The sequence below is a fragment of the Bombus affinis genome, chromosome 10, assembly GCF_024516045.1.
Source record: "Bombus affinis isolate iyBomAffi1 chromosome 10, iyBomAffi1.2, whole genome shotgun sequence".
NCBI classification, from domain to species: domain Eukaryota; kingdom Metazoa; phylum Arthropoda; class Insecta; order Hymenoptera; family Apidae; genus Bombus; species Bombus affinis.
In genome coordinates this window covers 2,381,941-2,408,228 of record NC_066353.1, presented here as the reverse complement: position 1 = coordinate 2,408,228, position 26,288 = coordinate 2,381,941, and the positions used below count along the sequence as shown (strand labels likewise).

The 26,288-nt window shown below is 38.2% G+C and overlaps 1 protein-coding gene across 10 annotated transcripts in view; it reads right to left on the bottom strand.

Moving 5' to 3' along the window:
• LOC126921419 (uncharacterized) overlaps positions 1–26,288 on the bottom strand; it is a 392,226-nt gene that overhangs the window by 81,128 nt on the left and 284,810 nt on the right. For all 10 annotated transcript variants that reach the window (XR_007712335.1, XM_050732990.1, XM_050732989.1 and 7 more), the window contains one exon: positions 15,942–16,052. Coding sequence is in view for 9 of the 10 variants with exons in the window: in XM_050732990.1 (XP_050588947.1) it covers positions 15,942–16,052 (111 nt within the window). In the remaining variant the exon portion in view is untranslated. The remainder of the gene's footprint in view (positions 1–15,941; positions 16,053–26,288) is intronic.

The window sequence follows — 26,288 nt, the reverse complement described above, 5'->3', positions numbered from 1 at the left end:
TTCTTTTAAATAATATAAAATGCTTGTTTCCAGATAAGAAATTTTATATACTTTTTAATGGCGAATCTGCCAAAGATTCGCACTCAGTTTCCTCCTCTAATTGTACAGGGGAAAGTACCAACGGCGACGAGGGTGAAAGTTTTTCGAAGAGCAGCTCGACGTGAAATTTTAATCCAGCTCCGGGAAACTTAAATCCCCAGTTGCTCGACCCTCGGTTCCAGCCAAGAAGTTGCAAAACGGCAAACAAAGAATATTAGCGCAATTATCGACTGTGTGTCGTGGTTTCTTATTCTCAACCACGAAGAGAAAATACAAATCGTTTCCCTTTGCTGCCCGGTTTTCCTTTCCCTTCTCCAATTTCGTTCACAAGCTAACGACGTAGAAAGAATCTATGTCTCTTTAATCCTGCGTTGTCTCGGCCATTTTCCATTCAATTGTGTTTTCTGTATTGCTAAAAAAGTGTTTTACATTCGCGGAAAATAAAAGAGAATCACTGTTGTAAGGCGTAATCTTCAAAATGTTAAAATTTCTTTTGTTTCTTGAAGCAAAGATAAGTCTGGCTAAGACCGATTTATAATTTGTTACACAAGCATACTTGTTTGTCCAAGCTTACTTTTCTCTTTGCCCGATACATCTTCCTCATACATCTTTCATCTTGATTTCTCTGTCGCAACTTTTATATTTTATAAACGATAGTTCAAACGTTAGAAAACTTCTACAAGGATCTTCCGTTTGTTACTCAAGAAATAAAAGAGCAAAGCCGTAAGCGTTTGACGGATGAGCTTTAAATAGAAACAGCGAATAGACTTTCGACGATGGCGCCGACGTAACCAAGAATAATGAGATAAAATCTGCGAAACGGGTCGTTCAACGGACAGCCTGTCCCGTTGCGACGAATTCTCTCCATTTGTCGCGGAATAACACGGACGATCGTTAATCAGCGACGATTAATAATCGAGCTGTTGCGCCCGAGTAAAAGGACATTCAAGTATTACGTAACTGCAAAAGAAGAAGACATTGACCGGACTTAACTCGCGGAGGATGGTGATTAATCGATAAACGGCTGCAACTAACTTTCTTCGACGATTTATGCCACTTACGGTAAATTGATCGATCCCTCTTGATGAACGATGATTAATGACGTTAACGAAAGCTCGTCTATCCTGTTCGGCTCCAACGAATATCTTTTTTTCTTTCTTCTTTGTTTCTCCTCTTCTCTTTTTTGTCTCGTGAAATAATATTTAATAACGCATTCCATGTCGTCGTAGCCCGTTGTCGGCTTCTCCCCATCAATCAGCCCTGATATTTTACGCGCGAAAATTGACTCCGGAATCGTCTTAATTGGCGGACGCAAAAGGGGTACACGGCCGTTCAACAATGATAAATTGCGTCTGCTCCGAGCAGTTTCTCTACGATGAATCCCCGCAGCACCTGACGTAACGACTGCTCGCGTAGAAATTGCGATCCTAGTGTCGTCAAGGGCTTTTAAATCTTCCTTCGACCGATGGCTAGTTATACCGTGCGCTTCAATTTCGTTGCGTTCGTGCGTCAATTTTTCATCGACTGCTTGGAAAACTAACTAACGACGAACTATTTCTTAATCTTCTGTATCTCAAACAGATACTTCCAAATTTTTTAAATTAACCCTTTAAACTCGAGGACTTTTTCGGTCGGACGTAGCAGCTATTTCGTATGATTTAGCGTAAAATGATTTTATATACAAATTAACTTAGAGGAACATTATATTCTAATAATTTATCTATATTTACATCTTTGAAAATATGATTTTGTAATATTAATTTCTGTATTTTTTTTGTATGATAATTTATAAAGCATTCACAAAGATGCATTCTTGAATATAATTGATCCATTTTTCAACAGTTAAAAATTAAGTTCATCTTCATTTGAGCTAATTTCACTTCCGCAATCCATTTTTTTAGGGTTTCTAAACTATAATATTTTTGCCATGATCGTCGAATCCGAATTAACGTTGGAGACGTCAGAACAAACAATATAAAGAGCTAAGGAACCAATTTACGAATCAATATTGCACTCTCTTCAATCGGAGATGTCGAAATCTAACATAAACAGGGACTGTTACGTCGCGTGGGACATTCCGTGCGCTGTCCTTCATTGTCTGACCATCAAAGGCACACGCACCGTAATTCAGACCCTCAATAAACCTAAGGAACCACTATAAACAGAATTTTTTTAACGGAATCTTCAATCCCTGGTACTGGTCACGTCTGGTACTTAAATTAAGTAGTTAAATTAGTCCTTGGATTTATTATTCGCTTTTAAAAATCACGGAGAAAGCGAGTAGTTACCTAACGAGAAAAACGAATATTTGTCTAACGGAAAAGCTGGTTTTTTCCATGAACAAGATCACCCGCGAGCCACGTTGGTAGAAGGCTTCCTCCTCATATCTTCACTCATTAACATGGGTCATAACCAATGGGCATCGCGAATAGTTGGCCTCACTTTTCTAACGAAAAGTGTAAACTATGAGTCCACGTTCTTCGCTCAAAGGGCACACCCATACCGAGCTTTCCTCCGTAATAACATAACAGCGAGTAGTCAGTTAAAACCAGCTCGAGTTAAAACACAGTTCAAGGAACAGAAGGAGTCAGAAGTCAAGTCAGCAGAATCGCCAAGTCGAAGGCAGTCAATCGACAGAAGATACATCATCACAGTCGCCAACACGAAACGAGTCTCAGGTCGTACTCATTCGTAGTTTGTCATTCCACATACGTAACCTTGTATCACATTGAAATTGTTGGATCTTTGAAAATATATATTAACCTGTTAATATCAACGTTATATTCATTCAACCACCCTTATTATCTTAATCGAAATAAGAAATCGAACGATTCGTAGCGTCGATCATTCAAATCGTAACGGGAATTTACGACTCCCGTTGGCGCGCTTCTTCGAGATCGCGTCACCCCGTGAACGGTCGAAAGTTCAGGGACTGTAGCCTCTCGCTCGCTACTGGAGTTGCAGCACGGAACGTTGTGGTGATTGAGATTCGCCTCTCGAGTGCAAAGGGTTAAGAAGATTAAAAGTATTTTCCAAGATGTAGTAATTGGGTACGTGATATAAATCATGCATTTAGTATGATATAAAAAATAAACAATTGTAGATCACAATGTAGATTGCTGATTTCAATTGAAGATCGTGCATGGCTGAGAGGAGATAGCATGAAAGAGACGAGGATATGATAGGTGAACGAATAGGTATGTGACCAGCCGTATATACAATTACGTAAAATATAGCGAACAAAGAACAAGAGAGATAAGTTCGTCGTGACAATATTTAAAAGTCAACACACACAAGTATGTATCCTCCCCATACTATATATGTAAAGTCGCATGATGACTTAAGACTCCGTTGAGAAAAAAGGGGATGCAGTGTGAAATCTCGTGTCTTAGGTCTCCGGCGAGTAGCCGGCGAGTAGTCAGCAAAGTTATGTGAATGTTAGAATAAAGTTATTTGTAATATCTCTCCAAAGTCCTCTCCGTACTTTAACAATTAAGAGATACTTTCTCAGAATCGCGGGATTTCTCATTCACATATAACATTTGAGTCAATAGAACACATAATCTGAAAGTATGCACCGACTCGAATCTTGCTTGTCGTACGCAATGCGTTAAATATGCGTATTAACGTGTTAAATCATCCTAAAACTCATTCCACCTCGCGCACCAAACTCGTGCTACGCAAAACGAGGTATTCACCTTCTAAAACGTATCAACCAGAGGTTCAAACTTTACTGGGGAGCGTATCGTCCCCGTCGAAATCACTGTCAACGATTAATCCCGTGGGGAAGGCGTTCGAGATAAAGATCACGCAGAGATCTTTGCCACCGTGGAAACTTCGAAACTTTCCCCGGTTCTTGGTCATCGTTCTCGCGACGTTTAATCGATAATCGTTAAGGAATCCGAGCGAAAGGAAAAGGACGGTATATACAGGAGTTGAAAAGCGGCGTTCGTTTATAGGTAGGCTGGTTCCCGCGGGAATGAATGACTGATGAGCGTTCTCCTCTCGTTCCCTCGTCTCTCTGTCAGCCTCTCTGCCAGCCACGGCCAACAGCAATTCTAAGATTCACTTTGCGGAGACGCGCGAGATAAATTGCGGCCGCATGCAAATATCCGCGATACGTCAACGCCATCGCGGTGACTCGTTATACGCGTGCCGCGTGAAAACGACGCCATTATGGCATACCATTGTTAACACAAGCAACCAACGACGCGACACGGTGATAGGCGATCGCGATTTGGCTACGTCGAACAAGTGGTTCAGACTGGTGAAAATGTTGGCATGCGTGAGCCACGGCTGCTTCCATGTAATGTGAGGTACTACCTTGTTAATGGATCGATCCTCTCGTTCGTTAGGAGACTAGGATTGTTCAAGGGATTGTTTTATAGCAAATTTATTATTTTATATATTGCCGTTGTAATGATAGAAGTATTACAAATTTGATGTATATGACTCGTTTCAATTTAAATATTTTAGTTAATTTAAACATCGATCGTCATCGGTGATCAGTGTGTTAAGATCAACGTTGAAATTGGTTAGAGCTCTGTCCAAGTTACACACGGGAATTACAATGAAGAATTAAAACGCATGATCTAAATTAAAAAAATTGCGATACTAACATAAACGAAAAATATAAACCATGTTTATATTCTACATTACACTACTTTATATCCTTACATTACTACTTTGCACACTTTACACCATTTATCTTCTAAGCATTTCAAATCAAATACCACTTGAGATGAACTATAAATAAAACTAAAATAAAAAGTTACTAAAAATGTACTAAATCTAATCTAGTTGAAGCCAATACCAAACTCAAATAAGTTCTTTCCTTTCCTTTTTTATCCTCCGAGTAATATAATTTTGCAGTAACTTCATATTTTAGAGCCACATAGTTTTTAGGAAAATCTCTTCTTTATTATAAATAGTAATGCAACTCACTTGTATATCCGGCAACAGAGTTTCGTTGGAAGATTAGAAGCTTCGTCCGCAGGGCGGAACCGCAGAGCACGCGGGGCAACATCCGGTTTACGCCCCCGCAGACGAGCCGCGGTGTAATAATGATTATCCTGTCGTCCTGCGCATTAAAGTTACGACTTCCCTTCGCCGTCAGCGGTTCCGACTCTTGCGTATCCTCCTTAGCTCCATGGGGACCGCATCACTCATTAACGGAAGATGAATTCATTTCTTCGATGATGTATGAGACACCTTCATTTATTTCGATCGGGAAATTTAATGTTCTGGACTTGATGGATGAGCACGCATTGATCACGCATGTGCATGCTCCAAGAGAATACTTGTGTTACCGTCACACCGATATACTTTTCATCATCTTCTTGTTAATCTTTGTGATCCCTTGAAGTTTCTGGGTCATTTGTCACCTTCATTTTGTTGCGATTTACAGGAAGCGATCCAATATTTGAATTTATTTGCGCGTGGCAAAATAATTTGACGTCTGGAGATACTGAGAACGTTACTTCTACTTTCTTTTTATTTCCTATTTGGTTTAAGTCACCTTTATTTGCAGGTGTGGCTGTACTTTTAAATTTCCCTCGTACAAAGAAAACTTTTTCTACAATTTGCCACCAACGTTAAACTGATAAGAAGTAGAATTTTCACGAATAAATACTACGAACGATAAAATCTATCACGGAAATATTAATTGTCCATCAGTCCACGATTTTTTATAAATCGCCGCCACTCAAACATCCATTGGCTTGCTATGTTCCTATTTGTTTTTAATACACTCAATCCGCAACTGGAAGCTGTCTGTCAATAAAATTCATCGAGTTTGAATAACAAACAGCGAGAAACAATTCGAAACGGATTGAAAACGGAAGAAAAACAGCGATATCGTGGTCGATGGCCAAACTACGACATCGCGTATGATCGGCGTTCATAAACGTAACAATGAACAATGTGAAACGATAATAGAAGCAACCTAACTCTCATTTAGAGAGACAATTTCGACGAAGAGCGCGTAACTGTAGATCAGAAGTAAGGGCCCAGTTGCTATTGCATCAACGACGAGATAGTACATATGTACATGTTCCTCTTACACTACTGAGCAAAAGTTTCGTACAACTATGGAGAGCTGAAAAGAAGTCTAGCGAGATAGTAAAGGGATAAGAATATCCTGTTTGTTTTACATGTCAAGTGACATAATTAATAAACCATTTCGGTTTATAATACGCTAGAGTCGAGGTAAGTTTAATGCGCCAGAGATCGAGGTAGCCATGTTGTATATTTGTATATTGTGGAAATAAAAAATGCAAACAGCTTTTTCTTTTTATCTATAGACCCAATAGCTGCAATATGGTCAAAGGAGTAGTTAGCCACTGAGAGTTGACTATGCAAAACACCACTAATGTTATCTTTGTTTATTCGTAAAGTTAAGTAATTTTTACTGTTGCGTAACAGGAGATTATTAATCTATAAATTTTTAAATTTAAATTATTAATTTATAAGTAACTAAAATCTACCAGCGCCTAATCCATCATGAGTATTATAATCAATCAAACCCGTATTCCATTCGCTCATCTTTTCCCCAATTTTGCAGAATATAAAAATTTTTATTTCTTTTCTTCTTTTTTTTGTAATATCCTAATCACGAATTTATCGAAACGAAGACGATTGCCATTGATATCTGTGATATTAATATTTGAATTAGTAATAAAAATTAGCAGGAGTTTTAATATATTTAGAGCTGTAAAGGTAATTTCAAACTTTTGGCCCGTAGTGTATGGACATATGAATGTGCGTGTACGTGTGGATGTGTGGCGCCGTCGCGACGGGTGGTTTTCCACTTCGAAAAGCCCAGAAGCTGTAGCACATAGACGTAACAACGACGAAGACAGTCGAAGCGACAGGTTCTTTAACCTTTACGGGGAGGAACCTTTATTGGAAGCAAATTGCGAGCCACGGCGATCTCGAGCAAGCTTGGACGAACGTTATCGATCACGTTGGAACGAGAACGGCGCTATGGTTGATTTTATGTTCAATAAAGATTAGAACGCCTGTAGGGAACGACGTTTTGCCAACGATTCTCGTCTCAGATACGGGGAAACGAAATGATACGACGTAAGTTTGTTGGCTAAAGGGTGGTCATTGTATCAAATTTGTATTTTTTGTGCGTACATGATTTGTTTCCATACCATGAATAAATGGCGTAGGATAACTACCTTGAATTTGTGCTATTAAGGGTATTATATTTCTAAGTGGCGATCTATGATTAATAAATACTAGCCAATTATTGTCGAATTCAAATACGCGTTTAATACACTGCGGTAGAACTCTATTTGGATGATATTTTAGTTAGTTATCTTAATGTGACTTACCAATTATTTACAAGTGAATTTCTATTGTATGTACAAAAATCATAGATATTTGGTAGGATCAATAAACTTTACATATGAACTTCAGTTATCTTCCAATTATTTATCTTTCAACAGATTTATATCAGCACGGTTTTAACGTACTCAAAGCAATTAGAGGATCATCTTTCATATCATCATGATTTCTACATTTTAGTGCCTATGCATTGTTTAAAACGAATACCTTAAAGCCACAGTCTTGCGTCACAGTCTTATACATATTTCCATCTATCAATCTCCTAAAACATCGTTTCGATTAGTTAAACAGAACTAAATATAGTGCAGCGACCTTTGAATTGTTTCGAGCAATTGTCTGTTAATTGAGCCTGTTTCAAAGAAATACTTTCGACCGCACGATTCCAGCATCCCTTAAGAACACGGCGGTTTTCCGAGGATGGTTGTACGCTGGACGATTTTTAGATTAGGTTCTTCCGTGCAGCTGCGTACACGTCCTTAGCAGTGCAGAGTAGGTTTGAAAAACCGGAGCAGGCACATGGGTACGTGGTCAGGTTGCAAGATTCCAGCAGAAAGCTGATGTATGTGGACGCGGCGCGCGGTCTGAAAGGGCCGGAGATAAACTTAATTGAATGGCTGGGTCCCGGCGTGAACTGCCGTTTTGTCGTCCGGTTTTCCTCGTTTCTGGTCGGAATCGTAGCGACGCGCTTCCCTATCGGGGTGATTTACGCCGGCCCAGACCGGATCGCGTCTACTAAACGCTTCGGATCTTGTAGGTTATAAGGCGACTGGGAAAAGTCCTGGAACCGTGTCTCCGCCGTTCGATTCTTCTCGTCCGAATAGAAATCCCCTGCTAATGGAATACGTCCAAGATCCACAAGATCGTCCAATAGATCGCGCACTTTCTCACCCTGTTTAGTTGATTGCCACGTGCTGTAGGTATTACTCAGGGGATCGAGCTGGGTATACCAGGAAGAGTAAAAGGTTGAAGAATACAGAGTGGAGCTTGAGTCTTTTTGGAGAGAATGCGGTATTTTCGTAATGGAATATTTAGATGTTTATGCAAGAGTATTTATAATCGAGTGATCGAGCACTTGGGGAATTACTAGGATTCTACAAGCAGTTGAGATCTTTGGTATTTTCGTGCTTCAATATTCTGATAATTTAAAGTTTCGGTAGGTACCTGTTGTTAGATGTTAGAGTATTAATTGGGATAGATGAATATTTAGGTACCTGTGTACCTTTAGATATTTGAAACTGGAATGCTTAAGTACTTAGATATTAGCAAAAATTTGGGTACTCGAGTGTTTTTGCATACTTAAGTGTTCGACATGTATATACTATTTACATTGTTGCACTTAACAGTGATACGTTCAACACTGCTTCGTCTAACACTGTTTGAGACATTCAGGAAAGAGCCGTGTGCAGAAGGGAAAGAAAACACATAGTTATATAGTTGGATACTTCAATATCTAATAATTGTTGATATAATATTACGCTTTTTCGTTACTAAATTTTGGCTATGGACAAATTGTAGGCTATGGACTTCTGATATACAAAATTTAATTTCACTAAATGGATCTGCTATATCTTCTATTATACTTACGTAGTAAATCTGCCTTTATATTAAAAAATTTATCGTCTTAGTGATATGATAAAACTATATATTGTAGCTACAAAATTTTAGCAGTCAACATGGATCTATATTTTTGTACAGCGTTCTAGAATTTATTTTAGCCATTTTTCGTTATATACCTTTTACCGTTTTACAAAGAGAATTTTGCAATCAATTCTTTTATGGTTTCTATTCGTTCAATGAAACATTGACAATAAAAAAGAATCGAAAACATTTTTAGAAAACACGATCGACGATCTCTGTTACTTTTACAACTCTGGCGTGTTTCGGTGCAAATGGTTACGTATCTTATCTGTCCCCTATATTATACGATACTTCCAGTTCCTTCTTTTCCATTTCGCCGGTCCATTTCACCGTTCGTAAGTTCATTTTTCCGTGATATCGTCCACCTCGTGCGTAAAACGGCCATTCGGATCTACTCGAATTTCGAGCTTGTCCATAAAGTCGCTGTAAAGCACGGAAACAGGAGCCAGTTCTTTTTGGATAAGGGACATTCCTTCCAACGACTGACCTAGTTTTCACAGATATCTACGATCTCGATGGAGAATTGTGTTTCTTTTTTTTTCAACGATAGCGATCCGTATGGTTGGAGATAGGGATTCGTGCAAATATAACTTTACCCTCAAACTTTTATCTCAATTGGCTTAACTTTCGCTCGTTGGAGTTTACTGGCAACATTACTCGATCTACTAAAGCCATTCTGGAAAAGGTATTTCACTATTCTTTTTCCGTGAAATATATTTTGGTAAAATTTATTCTCTATTAATACATTAATACATTAATTACAGTGTCTTATTTTATTTATTACATATCTTTGACTGCTCGCTAATATAAAATTTGTCTATTTGTATATCGTAACATATTTCACAAGAGATTTTCTACTACGTTTATTATTCTTTTTTCGTTTATTATTTTTATTTTTATTATTCTTGTTTTGGAATATCTTTTCAGCAAAATTGATTTCAACCGAGTAACGTTGACTGACTTTACTTTTTATGTATCTTTCAAAACTTACTAATATAAAATATTTGCATTTCAATATTTCCACACGTTCCATTAGAGATACTTCTACACATCCTCTAATTCTATTAATCGTCAAAAATAAAAAATTTACAACGTTCAAGTTCTTTTTCACAAACGAGTAATTCCGAATAATGAAGTTGTTGAAAGAACTTCTGCAACTTCGTTAAAAGAGATATTAATCTGTCGTTAGCAGTTGTTCGGCGGAAGTTTCTTATCTGGAAGAAGCAAAAAAAAAAAAAAAAAAAAGAAGAAGAAGAAGAAAAAGAAGAAAAAATGATGGCTATTGTTCAATGGCAAAGTCGAACATAGAAAAGAGAACGCAGATTCTTGGTTGAACGGAAGCCTCCGGATCAGGCGGCAGTCTGGCACGAAGGAGATTCTGGCTCTCCTTAAACTCACCCTTCGCTCTTATATTTTCCCTTCCGTTCGCGCAGCATCCCCAACGGTCTTCTCCGTTAGGTTAATGGAACGCATTGCCGCAAACGGCAGGAAAGTTAAGGTCGTTTCCGATTGCAAATGGACCGAAGGCAAATCGCACTGGCGACGGTTCGTCGAATTCGTTGCGTGCCAAGGGGTTCTAAGGGCACGCAGGTATACACATCGAAAGAATCTATCCGGAGAGAAATTTCTGGAGCTGGTTCCCAGCGTTAACGACCATTAAACCGTTTTATCCGGGTTGATGGTTATTTCGTTTGGCGAGGATAGAACAATATTTGTGTGGCCGTGCGCATAGAAATAGCTTCCTCTTTTTCGAATGTTCAGCAGAAAGTTGGGTTTTCTTGGTAGTAGGGAAATAGTAAAAGTGGGACCGCGATACTCTAGGAGCTTCAACCTGTTGCCTTGATGTAGGTACATAGGTGGAAATTGGCGAAATCGAGCGAGAAACGAAGTCTGAAAAACTTTTTTACTCCTTTTTCTTCGTGTTCTTACTTGATAGATCAACCTCTATTTTTGGTGGTCCTGGTTTTTTATGGGTAGAATTCCTTCTTTTGGTATCTTTTTTTTTTAGTGCTGCAATTCCCCCCCCCCCTTTAGCATCTGTGCTTTGTTATCTTATATGTTAACTTTTTTTTATTGCCAGTAACTGCCTTTTTGATAACCTTGTGTTGCTTGCAATCCTTGTGTTTTTTTTTCATACGGGTAGAGCTTCTTTTCCAATGTAGCAGTTTCATTTTATTTATTTATTTTTATAGCCTTGTTTTTTATTGCTGGCATCTTTTTTTCTAAAAAGGTCTTTGCGATACCAGAATCCTCCCTAGATTCCCCCTCCGCCAAGAAATTACTTTTCCCCACGTGAAAACGTGAAAATGTTTCGAAGTGTCAATTTCATCACGGTAGAACGTGCACCCCATGAAGGTATTACCGAAGGGAAGTTTCTGGGGAGATATATTGTTTCCTATCACTGATCTCGAATAGACATTGTCCACGTAAGTAGTTGGAACCGAGTGCAAAGCCCCTAAAATATTTACGCTAGAGATGTTTTCTGTGGAACAATTTTGGAAAGAATGACTTTTAGTGACTATTCTCTGATTGATCGTGTGTTAAACATCTACTTTAGACTACTATACATGATATACGATACATAAGTATCTGTAATTCATTTATGAATAATATAGAATGAAAATTTCTAACAAGGGCGTCGAATAAAAAATTCGAGAATTCGATAATTCTTTCCTTATGACGCGACGTTAAGTAAAAAATACGATGATCGTTCAATTTGCATAGTTTGCGAAATCTACATTGGTCGAAAATTAATTCGATCATAGGAGGTACACTGCATTCACGTTGAATTCCGTTAAAAGGGAAAGTTATCAACGAAAATGAACTTTTCCACGACAAACGACTCACATAATTGGCAATATCGTTGCATTAGCATTTCTCTAAGAATACGTACGCTGCAATGTCAACCGGGGTGTTTTCTCAAGAGTCTCGAGCTTTCACCTGTCCTCCCTTTCAATTCACTTTCACGGAACGTTGCTTCGCCAAGAATGTGCTTTGCCTTTCTTATCCTTCTTCGTAAAATTTAACAAGCGTGCACGAATATACTTATATCTCTATCTTTTGACTATCCTCTTCTTTTGACTAGTTTGAATCACTCTACGTATCGATAGAAATTTGTAGAAGTTATTCATTTACGTTAATTTATTGTTTGTTGTATTATTACGTTTGTTGTATTATTCCATAGCAGGCATATTTATCGAAAACAAATGAATCTTTTAACACAATATAACTGAAATACTATGAATATTATGAATTATTATGATAGATTATATTTACGCTTCTCAATTATTGCATTCGCATCAAACCAGCAATTTGTATTCATTTGACGATTGCGTTCATGTAAAATAAATTTCATTCGAATTTAATATTAAATGGGACGCCAATATACAACACCAGTGCCAATCGTAGTTTACTGTCTCTACTGCTATTACTATGGCAATTAAAGAAAAATTAACGCCCCGTATTTTGCATAGAATTAGGTGGTGTACGTTTAATAGCAACCCCAAGAACGTAGAATTATAATCGAATAACATTTCCATTGGATTTGACCCTTTACAATCTCCACCCTAAGCAATTTTATCTCGCAAAGCCTGTATTCGTTACAAATAATAGGCTATTTCCTCGATAACCACTTCGTACACGGCACGCGTGTTACTCGAGTGGCGTTGAAATAAGTTGGAAGCACCATGGCTCCCATCCGTCGCTTTCCAGCAACCCCTTTCTCTGACTTATCGAACAGTGGGCCATGTGGCGCGAAATAACATTTGAAAATTGTAAAACAACATGCGATCTGAATGATAGAATTCGACATGGTCGAAGAAGGAAAAATAAAAGGGTTATATGTAATAAAGATATATACAGGATATTTGCATTATGTAAGGAAAAAGAAGTATGTACAAAATTTGCAAGAAGCGATATCGTTATCCTAAATTGACTTCAAATGGTAATGGCGGTAAAAAGATGGAAAAATGAATTAATTCGTTTACAACAAAGTTGTATGCCGAATGTTTGTAACGTGTTAAGAGAAAAGAACAAAATTTGACACAAAAGGAAGATAGGAGAAAGAGCAGCAAAATGTATTAACGCGTTTAAAACGAGGCTGTAAGAAAAAGAAAGAAAAGTATTTAGAATATTTTGTCAAAGAGATGAGATATTTTGAAAGACAGACAAAGAATTTTCATATGCCTTTTAGGTACCAGGAAAGAAGTTCGATAGCGAAAACTGGTCGGAGAGACAACTCGAAGTTTCGACGTGATTTAGACACGGTCTGAAAATTGTCTGAAAGTATCTCGCGAATTTTTTGCGTTCCAGCTTCGAGAGCTATGCGGAAATTCAAATAACTCCGATGAAATTCTCCGGCAAGTTGCGGGAAACTCTCTTACCAACAGTTACCAGGAGACCTCCTTAAACTTCTCCTTTTTGCCTTTTACTTACAAGAACAGCCAGACAAAGAAGAGTCGGGGATGAATGGGTACAAAGGATAATCGGAGATAGCCCGCGAAAAAATAAAAATCAACCGGAAAATGACTTTGTACTATAGATTCTTCCTTAACTTTCTTCCCTTTCAAAAAGAAACTTCGAATTTTTTATCGTTTGTTATATGTACCACTTCCTCGTACTTCTTTTAAATATATCTAAATTTTATTTAGGAACTATACTCGAGAATTCTAAGAACTCTTTTAATTCCACTTTCTTAACCCTTTTTAGATGAATTTATTTTTATGATGGGATTTTAGCCTCAATTGTCTCAAAAATATTCGAAGAACATAACAGCATTTCTAAAAATTACTTTTGATCGTGTTGTCCTATTAATCTTGCCAAGATTAATCAACTGGTATCTTGGTGATGCATAACCGTTTGACGTGGATTATTTAATTTTAAAGAACTTGTAATTTATATTTCGTACATCGTGTGATAAAGACGATTAATGGTATTTATCTGCTAAAATATGATATATATATATATGTACACAGATTTAATGATACCAATCAAGGTTTAAAATATTCCAGTTCATTCACCACAGTGAAACATTCGATTACGATCATCTATGATTCAAGTAATCACCTATGAACCGATAAGTTAAAACATTTCACAATGGATACTTTGTTCAGCACTATGAAAAATTCGGTCATAAATTTTCAGGAAACAACCTCGCTCGACTTCGCAGCGTTTACGGTTTGATCGAGATCGTCAGTATCAATTTCTTCACGGAATCGTTCCGCACAGAGTATCGAAGAGAAATAAATAATTTTAACGCGTCTCTGAGTCAGTCTCCAGATTGGCGTTAACGGAAACTTAACCGAAAGCGCATAAATCATGCGAGATTACGTTCCGCTGTTGTATTTCCCGATTTTTCCACTCGTTACCCCCGTTTGTTTTTGTCACGATGGTTTATAGGCCTGTTGAAACGAAGGGGAAAGGCTGACGATGTCAGAAACAGACCACGAACGCTGGTCCCGCTCGTGCATCATTTTCCTTCAGCCAGGGCAATTTCCATCGCACCATTTCGAATGTGAGAAACTCGGAAACGCGAACGGATTAAAAGGGAGTATACGGGATTATCCGGGATCTGTTGGGAATTTATGCGTCTTCGTAAGACGCAGCTTCCTTCGTGCTACTAGTGAAATCCTAAGGATTTCAGGAGAATCCCGGAGAGAGGCTGTTTCTTGGGAATTTTTCACGTGGTTTTTCATGTTTTCATGTTTTGCTTTCGCGAATGGAAAGTGGTAGAGAATTATTGATGAAGATGATTAGCTCTTCGTTCGACATAAAAATCTTGAAAGTTCAAGAGTCACAGAGGGAGAGAGAGGGACAGAGAGAGAATCACACTAAGGTTTCATTTGTCTGAATCTGCCAGGAAAAAGATAGAGCCACTTTTACGAATTTTTTAATTTCAGTATGATGGTTATAAAAATATTTGCACACAATTGCATTTGTTGTAGGATCTACATACTAATTGTTTCAAGTATATTAAATTTCGTATGGCTTAGTATTGCTTTTATATAACTAGAAAAATTTGATGTTATGAAAAAGAAACCTAGGGCTCAATAGAAAACGCTTCATTGGAAAATAAGGATGCGTAAAAACACGTTTTGTAGTTACTGTATATGATCAGAGCTTAATTCGTAAGAAAAGAGAGATTTATTTTTAAGAGCTGATCAATTGAAAATTCAACCGTTCCTTAATAAATTGCTGTGCGTTAATAAATCGACTGTCGCGTATTCTGCTATTTTCACACAAATCAAATAACATTCTCACTGCGTTTTTAATCTGGAAAAATTATCTTAGGCAGGAGCCCTGCCACAACGGTCACCGTAAATTGCCTAATACATTCCAATTGCAGTTAAATTCTCGCGTATCACGAAATAACTGGTCTCTGGATAATCCGCGGAATGGTGCGAGATAATTCAACGGATTCCGCGAGAACTGCAGGTCGCATAAACCAGACGGAAGCGATTACAGGCGTTGCAAGGCGATATCTAAATTACACAACTCGAAATAAATCGCGAGAAAGGAAAGACGCGTGATTATAATTAAGCGAACGTTTCACTGAGTTTACCCGAACTCGCGATACGACAACTGCAGCTCGTTCGAAGAAGTCCAATCTCTTTCTCTTGATTTTTCACGTCTCACTGGCTCCATTTAATCAGCACCTTCTTTCGAACGATTAACCGATTTAATGTTTGTAATGGGCAATTGATAATTCAGTTATTGATTCGTTTGTTTCCGATGATAAATTATGTCTTATCTGATCGTGATTACGATGAATCACGAATAAGTTATGCATTGTAAGAATTGTTCATGAGTTACGCGTGTTTGGTAGATATGATATTCGATAATGTTTGTAGATAGTCACGGATTGATTATACGATATGATTACTTGAAATCAGAGTCAGTTTTGTTTGACTCACCTTGTTGATCTGTCTTTGCAGCTTCGTAATCGTCGCTCGGTCTCGTTGCGCAGCAAGACGTTCTGCTTGCAACGCCTGTTCCAGTTCTTGTACCCGCTCTTCCAAGCTCTCCTGAAATGGAAGACAATCGTTAGGGATCAACAGACTGCTTAGAATAATTCATTCTGCTGTTAGACTCTTGCATGCAATTGCTTCAGTACTTTAGTACGTTTTTTTTAACTCAAACAGCTAAGCTTGAATATTTTAATGTCACAGCTGTTAAGTATTTTAGTATTTCGATAATCAACGTAATAATAAATAAACTCCGGGCAAAACAATGTTGCCGCTACGTGCAACTGTCAAGCAAACTCGAATTCAAATTTTCCGGCTCTCCCCGACCAGTATAAATAAACGAACGCGACCGTAAGAGTTCAGTTATCTAGCAGTTATCAGTTAGTCGCGCGAAAGAGTATCTACGAATATCTACGAGTATCTACCGAGTTATCGAATCCCGTTGGCGAATCTCTTAGTACAAGCGTCTTTGCGAACAGTAATTGTATTTATTTATTTAACATTTTAAATATACTTGACGGCTTCAACAACGAGTAACCTCGTCTCATAAATCTCACGATCAACCATCTTACACAAGTCCTCTGCAGATATTTCACCGTTCCATTTTAACACTAGAGTTGCTGACGATCAAAGTACGCGAATTTCAGAGCATTTGAAACATCAAACATGAGTCATCGGTATCGATGTCGTAAATTATTAAATTAGGTTAATATTAATTCCAATAATTGTAGAATTTTTAAATTATTAATAAACCTACATATCAGAATTACTGAGATATTTAACGAATACATAAGAAAGAGAAGAAGAAATCGTGTGTTTCTCAGTTTGGAAAAACGGAATTCGGCATCCACGTGTTTGTAATCTCTAAGTACACGTAGAGTGCGATCTCTCGAGGAACTTTAAGCCCCTGTTAAGGCAGCTTAAAACTCGAGCAACAGGAATTACGCGGGAGAAGGAAATCCTGCTGAAAGTTACAGGGAAAGTTTCCAGTTCCGTTGCGTTTGCGGCCGCGAAAGTTAATTGAGAAACGCTCGACCGTAAGCTTCCGATCTATGCGCGATTCAGAACCCAATCGTTGGTCAACAGTTCCGTGAGATAACATTTTGGAGTTTAAACTTCAAACGAATAGAATTTCGACTGTCGTTCAATTTAAGAAACGATTTGTAATTGCTAGCCCAACATTGTAATAGAAGATACAACATTACTTGACAATTGAGTAATAAAATAGAATTGTTGTGAATAGGCGATTTGATAGTTAAAATCGATATTTTGTGATATTTTCTGATATATTTCGTTATACAGTTTTCAGCTTAAACATGAATAGAATTATCAAAGAAAATTTTCATAAATTTTGCATATTTTAATCATCGGTGGAAGCTCTTAACGACGGTTTCGACGTAATATTTTCCGTTTTTATCTATTAATCATGCCTTAAACGGATCGAGAAACTTCAAGAATATTATATAATAAAAATAAGAATTACTATATATAATTTTCTATTACATTTTAGTTCTTACAAATCGCCGCGCTAGTTCTTAACTGTCCTAACGCCATTTATGAAACAAATGTAATTAACCAATCCGCATACATCTCATTAACACAAAGAATACAATAAAAAGGATATTCATTTCTAAGCCTTAACACCACACGACTAAATGTATTTAAATTACAATTATATTTGAATTCGTCTTTAAGAAATGCGGAGCGACACGTAAAAAAGTAAGACGCCGCAAATAAAAAAGCTATTGCGTCTATGACAAGATACTTCTGTCAAGTTATTAACAAATTGATACATCGAGCTAATCAACGCGGCAAAAACAATTTCACAAACCTCGTCAAGAATGCTCGACCCGCCATCCACCTCTAAAATTCACTAAATTCGAAGAATCTCAAAACTTCCTTGATCCCAATTAAAATTTCCAATCTTCCCGCCCAAGTTCCCTACCAGCCCGGTTCAAGTGCATCGCGCGCTCCAATCGCCCAGAAAAATTCCATCATCTAAAGAACACCTGAGAAGTCACGTCCGAATCGTAAAGCCAGCTGTCCTCAAGGTCTCCGCGTAACCACCCTTTTCACTTTTCGCCCCGGTAACCCCTGTGCGCGGTGCAATAATAACGGCACCGCCCTCGCCTAATTTACGTCTTCGAGCGGGTATTTCCGATTATCAAAAGCGCTCATTCAGTCGTGCTCGAACGGAATGCTAATGAGCATTGGGCCTCGAAGGGCTGTTGGTCGCGATTTGACCATAAGTATCGGTGCGATCCATTAGATTCGAGGCGACGCCGACGGTTTCAGGGGCCCTCGAGGCAGGCAACGACGTTTCGCGCCCGTGCGCCGGTCCACGCGAAGGGATGATTCGTATGCTGGTGCACGTAGCTGCAATTCACCCTTTCCAACCCCTCCCAGCTCGAGTCCACGTTTTGCTGCTCCACGAGCACGCTTGGCTATTGTTTGTCGCCAACCAACGAAATTATACCGGGTGTGCCGCGTGTCTACGACCACCGTTCCACGAGGACAAATAAAAAGCTTCAGAGATTTTTTTTATATGTTCCATTCGTTATTCTGTGTGCTTAGCAAGGGTATGAGTTTTTATGCGATACGAAGCGTGTAAAAATAGAAGAAGGGCGGAGGTTTAAAAATTGTAGTTGCTAATAAATGAATATGAAAATTATTTTAGTTTGTAACTATTGTACACAGCTGTCCCGTCTTTGTTCGTTTTAATTCTTTGAATTGTCCTTGTAGTCTTTAAACTGAACATTTTAATGACTGTTCAAGAAGATTTGTTGAAAATTTGATAACGTATATAAAGCTTTTCGCTCTATGAATCGAAAGTAAAAATGCAATTGGAGAAAAATGCAGTTAAATCGTAGAAGTGTGTATGTTTGCGAGAGAGTTTCATTTGTTTCGGATTAATTCGTAATACACCCTATATAAACAGGCTGGGGTAGGTTTCCTTGTCGGCTCGCGTATACTTGTAAATCTGTATTAAAGGGTTCCTAGAATGACCATGGTTGACATTATCGGGAAAGTATTGGTTTCCCTTGGATTTATGGCGTGTACTACGCTGTGAATAATTATGAGTCGGCAAGACCAGAACAAACAAGAAAAGATTTAAGGCTTGGCCAACCCTCGCTGTAATTTTTGTCTGGCTTCGAGTTGTATATCACCCTTTGTTCCCTTTTCCCCGAATTTCCCCTAAAATATTTGATTCTTTATCGCTTATCCATTAACGCATTACACGAAATACTATTTTCGAGCACAACTTGCCAAATTAATGTTTCAATGCCACCAATTCACCTTCTCCAACGTTGTATGTGCTCGCAAATAATTTTCACACACTAATATCTTTCTTAATTAAATATCCTATCAACCATCTCGAAACTGAAGTAAGCTTTCTTGTTCTCCATTCAATTTAGGCTACCCAATTGTTATTTCTTAACAACCTGCATAATATAACTTCACTTGAAAGACAAAGAATACGGGAGCTTCAATCCTTTCGATGCATCTTGAAAAATAAAACGAATCCCAAAAGAGAAGCAGAGATCTCTGTTCATATTATAGAACTTTACGGATATGCTTGCCATAATTATTATACAAATTTCGTTACGATCATGTAATTTGCGCGTCTTGCATTCATATCAGTGAACCTGTTAAACTCCGTCATCTATCCCTAATTCCACCGACATTTCAAGAATTCCTTCGCAGATGTTCAAGCAGAATGCTTTCTTTGAAAGATCCTCGTCTTTCTTCGCATTCCTTCATAATTAATTAAATCCATCGGATCTGTGCAGTGAAGAAGGATACTTGTTTCCTTGGTCTTTCAGGTGTACCATGAAGAAAGCTGGCGCAATTATAACAAGCCAACCCCTGTGTAACTGGCCCTTGTCTCGCGTTCACCCTACACTATGGACGAAAGGGCGTCACCATTGGAAGACCCATAGAATTAGTACAGGGACTTCCGGGACGTCATTTAGAGTATAGAACCGCGACGATGAGGCCACTCTATATGCAGAGATTCCGTTAAATTGCAAACGTCCATTTTCCAAGGTCGGAAGAGGATGGATAAAGGTAAACGGGAACAAGGGTAAGGTCCCGTGCACGCCGCCCTCGAGTAATCAGACGGTTAACTCGATCCTGTGAACGTTTACGGGACGACAGCTCGAGCCGATTTTCTTGTGCCCCGAAGAGAAAAGCCTGTGACTACGCTCGTATCTTCTCGTCGATGGATCTTCTCCTCGGGGAATGTTAATTTCGACCGAGTGAATTTATTCGATTCACTCAGAAAAGATTAAATCGTGCTCGAACAACTTGTTGAGATCGTTATGAAAGACATCGATCGAATAGAGTCAGTTGGTTGCCTCTTACTGTCAAATGAAAGCAAAATTCCGACGGTGATTGGTTTTCTGGTTGATTATTAGGAAATAGAAGATTCTTCTAACCATCTTAGGGACTCAATCTGTGTAAAGTTTCTGTAATTTCGAACACCACGTGTAGCTTGTATTTTTCTGAATCGAGACAAGTTCGCCAAATTTTATGTGTCACATCATCCTCTAGAAGAATTTGTTGTTCCTATTTTATCTACGCGTAATTATTATATGTAATTATCATTTGTCTTCGTTCATATAATAGATATAAGAACAAAACGAATTTATGTTACACTCCAATACTTGTATATTACGTTTCTAAAATTTCCATGATTATCATCGTTAATCACTTTTGTCACTTCGTCTGAGAACGTACACGAGAAGTGTCCAATATTAGTAGAAGCACTTCGAAAAGTAGCAAGACTATCTCTTTGTATGATAATAAACAAAATCCAAAACAAAATAGATAAGTAGATACATAGATATGTAAAAGGTAAAACAAGAAATTGACGTTCCAGCACTTTTTCACGCAAACGTACGAACTTCTCTCTTATTTCCGACTAATTAGCTCTATTTGTTTCGCGCACAAACACATGTACTTTACCATAATCGAGGATTCTTTCACCATTTACAGCACGTAATAGAAACGAACTGAATATGAGAGAGGCGCCGTCTATTTCGAGACGGAGCAACGAGAACGAACTATTCAAACGGTCGTGTTTAGGCAAGATCTTGATTTAAGGGTGTTTCGTGTCTCGTTGAGACGCGTCGGGCCGAGCAGCTGTTAGTTGAAATTACGATCGTTTCGCGTTCGTCCAGGGGTGGGAGTCGAACACGCAGCTCTCGGCCAAAGCGACGCTGGCGTCGGGAAATTTGCGCCGACATCGCGGCGCTCCTTTGTCGCCGTCTGATGCTGACGCGCCCGTTCAATTTCGACGTCAACGAAGGTGTGAAACTCGTCTCTAAACAACGACACGTCGAGTAAAGCGTCCAGGGACCCTCCAACATTCTCTCTTTCTCCATGAAACGTTTCATGCTACTACTGTGTTCGTTCCGTTAATTGTCGCAGATTTTATTTAACGTTTATCGTACGTTCCACGACTTGATTTACGCAATTTTTAACATGCCAGACGACGAAGATACACGTTCTTTTAAATATTGCACGACTCTCTCTAAAACTTTGCGATTTTTTTCAAGAATTCATCGGTTTGAGTTTATCAGAGAAGGAACTTCCTTTCAAGGTTTCAAAGATTAAACTTTTTAAGTTATTTGCTGTTACACGAAAATCTCCGAATCCGATTTTTATGTTCCGAATCATCACTGAGAATGCAATGCTATTTCAAGTTTCGTGTAATTTGTTGAAAAATCCCAATATTTTGAAAAATCTATCAGCTTCAGTTTGTTGGATACCCTTGAAGCTTTCACAATCAAAGTTCTGTTGTATAATTTACTATTATAAGAAGACTTCTTGACCTGATTTTTGTCTTTCGCATCACTATTGAAAGTTAACAATTCTTAATACCACTACCAGTAGACAGGAACAACAATAACTGAAAGAATTTTTCTGTTTTTAACATCGAAGTGGATCTGCCAACTAGGAGAATTTTTTCCATCGGCAAGAGACCGAATCAAACGAACTCGAAGAGAGATATCGAACGAATGTATTCATAATCGCAGAGAAGCCAGCGAAACTCACGATTTAAATGGGATAATTCGTAAAGTGAAAATATCGTTCGGATCGTGGCTTCTCGTACGGAGATTTAATAGACCTTCGACGCGAAATATGATCGCTTTGCATACGCAAGAGCCCGAAGCAAGGGTGTCCTTTGCAGAGCGGCTGCCACTTACTGCAAAGCGACTCACCCTAAAGACGACAACGGCTCTTTGGTGTCGAAATACGTGCGAAGCATTCGTGCCTCTAAATTCGAACGCCTCAGGTTAATGCCAACCTCTCTCGCTTCCACGATCATCCCCTTCTCTTTTCATCATCTCGACGTGTGCAAACGCTCGGCTCGCGTATTCCTTCAAAACGCGTTACCCATAAATCTTAATGAACATCGAGGATTTACGAATCATTTATACACGTTGCTGGAAACTTTCGGAAGATTAATTGAACTCGTGAAATGAAATGTCGAGATACGAGTCGGCAGATTTGTGGCGTGGGAAAGATTCAGTTTGTTTGATCAAATAGTTCGAGCAATTTGATAGTTTCCCGAGTGACTTAGGACACTAAAATGGACATAATTTTAATAGTGATTTGTATAGGAAGAAATGCTGACGTTCTTTGACCATCGAGCTAATTTTGGTTGAAAGTATTCTTTGGCCAAAGCATGATTTGTAATCAAGTGTAAACAATTTATAATCAGTTAATATTGAAAAATTAATCGAAGAAATGATATTACACAATGAGAGTATTGCAGAGATCGATTGCATGAAATTAAGAAATGATATATATTGTACATATTCAAAATGTTTTAAGGGTTTTTGTTTAGGTTAGAGACCGGATTCAGATGGTCTAACAGATTCAGTTATCACATGTCTGATTCAGTAGTCGAGGAACTTGACGGTGTCAGCATTATTCTACTGGTAGAGTAAACAAGTGTTAAAAAGTCACGTTCTTTTGCATATTTATGTTATCAGTAGCGTTCATAAAACGATCTAGTTCGTCATTATTATGTCAGAATAGGGATGAGATCAATAAATTGTAAAATAAAATGACTAAAATATGAGCCCTTCGGAAGCCAATCTGATCAACTCTACTTTCTATTACTATCATGTAAGTATATAACGAATATTTAATTCTCAAAAAACTAAGGACTTTCATAAATTCATTCATCAGGGGATGACATAAATAATGGTAAATTATAAGGCAAATTTAAAGAAGTTTTCAAAAGGTTTTTGAAATCATCATGTCTTCTCCTTACACATCATCACTTTCGTATACTCTTTAATTTATAGAATCGATCAATATGGCTATTAAGCGATTCATATGTCGAACAAAATTTTTTGTTAAATATCACTATTACTGCTATTTATACTTCCCCTATATTTGCTATTTTTCTTTAAAAACACGAATACACCAATAACCTATCATTATTAGAACTATGAAAACTCAAGTGAAACGACTATAAACAGAATTTCTAACGGTACGATCGTTTCTCCGAGTATCATTTGATCATACGTCCGAGACATGTTGCAACGGCCATCTGCTTGATTTACGCTTAAATAAGCTGGACGTTATTTTCTGAGCGTCCAATAGAAAACGGTGTACGTATCGTCGTTGAACATATTCGGTTCTCGATGAATTATTAGTCAATATCGTCAGATGCAAAACCGTAAAATCAAAGCGGCGTGCACGTCGCCGACACGCGTTTTTAATTTCCGCGTGCAAATGCTGGTGAGCGGCTTTAAAGGCGAACCCCAAACTGTCGAGGAAAGCCACCGCCGCCCTCTGCAAAACTCGTCTCACTCCTACCGCGCGCAGCTAATGAAAATCGAACGATCAAGAGCTGGAAAAGGCGATTCCCATTCGAGCTATTTTCCCTTTGAGTCGCGCGCAGAGCGTCAGAAATCGAAAAAATCTCGTCAAACGTGTTTAACGCAGACTTCCTATCGCTGGATAAAGTATTCCATATGGGCAACTTATTGGAGAAAATATTGCGCTTTAATTTGGTTTCAGTAATGTGACTTTGGGTTATCGAAATCAATTCAGAACTCAGACGAAAGCGGTTTAAGGGAGATTTATCGGATGTAGGGTGGAAATGGATTATTTTTTGAAGAATTACAGGGATTGGAGTTCTCTCGAATAAAGAATTGCTTCATATTTGAATTCTAGTATGGACAATCGAATATCCATTTCTACATCTTTCTTTTTATCTTTTAGTAAAAACGTAATACCGAGATGTTCTATCGAAAGATTTAAATATTGAAGCTTTAAATTTACACGTTTTTTGGATAAGCGCGACATTTTGTTTATATAAAAGAATACTCTATTTTGAAAACTTTAAGTAACAACTTCTCATATTTAAAAACACTCGAGATCATACACTTATACACTTGTCGGACAACGAAAGTGAATTTTGCTTAAAAGGATTAAATATTTATTATGGAAGCTCTTAGTACTTCAGCCCATTCCATATATAAATTCCCTACATTTTTATATTTGAATTTAAGCACATAAAAATTCAACTAATATAAACCACTAAATCTAAAGGAAGAAAAGAGAAAACACTATATACCTTCCACGTACCATTTTTTCAATAGTCACAAATCCACTTTTTCCCATCGTGGCCATCGTAGCGGACTGAAAGAGGTCGTGACCTCGTTACTTGCACAACTTTTACCAAGATTCATCAACGTGGATTACTTTTCTCTCGAATGGAAGCCCGGTCGTTTCTCGTAATACAGTTACAGGTTGTCGCAGAGTATCGCGGCGAATAAAACACACCGGGACAAACGGTAACGAATCGTCGTTATAAATATCGTTTCGCCAAGTAGGATGAACGCTTAGTCCTGGCCGACTGGGCATCGCCAGTTTGTTTCGCGTTTCCCTCTGGTATCCGGGATCTAAGAAATATTCTGCTGCCGTAGCGGTAAATTATAGCAACGTGTCAACCGGTGATAATAAATCGCCGCGCGCACGTTAAAACGGCCGCTCAACGAACGTTAAAACGCACCAGCTGTACAATCTTCAATCGCGATCGGTATTCCGTATACGTATGTTTCTTTGATACCATAATCGCCGTAATTACTACCCGCTTTCTTGGCCCACTGTTCTTGCCTCGACAACGACCGATCCGCGTAAAATTCTGATTGCGTGTCGGTATCGCAATTTTACCGGCTGTTGTAATTATTCGGTTGTTAATTGGTCGAAATTATTTGATAGCTGCTGGAGATTGTCGAGGTCGATGGGGTTCGTTGGAACAAGGGATGGGAATGTAGAGAATGGTGGCTAGAGTCTTTGGTGTAGCTTGTGGAGAAGAGGATGGTCTTGAATAATGAAAATCTTTGATCAGGTAGATATTATATCGGCTGGAAGTGATCCAGACGCTATGATCGATTTATAGCAATAGAATGCGAGTCTTAGCGCAGTGTAATTAGAGGTAAAATTATTTATTGGAACTTTAGCCACGAAATATATTTACTGCTACATAGGTACATTTGCCATATTAATATCACTGCTTGGATTAGTGTCGGACATTTTTCTATCGGTTTGGAAGAACTTTTGTACAATCTGCTTGTAATTGAGGAATTGAAGAATTTGGAGATTAAGTGCTTGTCAAACAACGAAATGGTTCTATGATCTTGATAATTACAAACGTCAGTTGAAAATTAATTTAACTTGCCAATTCATCTCTCAGTTTGTAATTGAGTTACATGAAGACAAATAGTATCTGAGTATCTTTGAGCAGTAAATTACATACATAGAACAAGTGGCAATAACTTTTATTTTAATTTGTATTATCCTGAAATTTGAAGATTAAAATTTAAAGTAGAACGTAACTTTCAATTTGTCAATTCAAATCTTTTGATATTTAAAAATTGTTTTAATGATGAAAAGTTCTGTGATGAGAAGGGTAGGTACGTTATAACAAGCAAACTTCCTGTAACCTCGTTACAATTATAACGATTCAGCCGATCATCCAGCATGTTAACATTAATTACCAGTAACGCGAAATGAACTTGATTATTACGATCACGGTATCGTTATATTGTGCAAATGGGATGATGGTCGCGGCGAATTGCCTCACAGCCATCGATGTGCAATGCCAGCGGTCGCTTTCTATAGAACAATGCGACATCACGGCTATTATTTGTAGCGAACCGGAAGAGCAAGTTGACTCGCGTCCCATTAATATTAATCAGTGCTTCGCTTACGTTGATAACTATCTTCCTTATCTTCCTCATTTTCCTTTCTAAACCATATGAAATA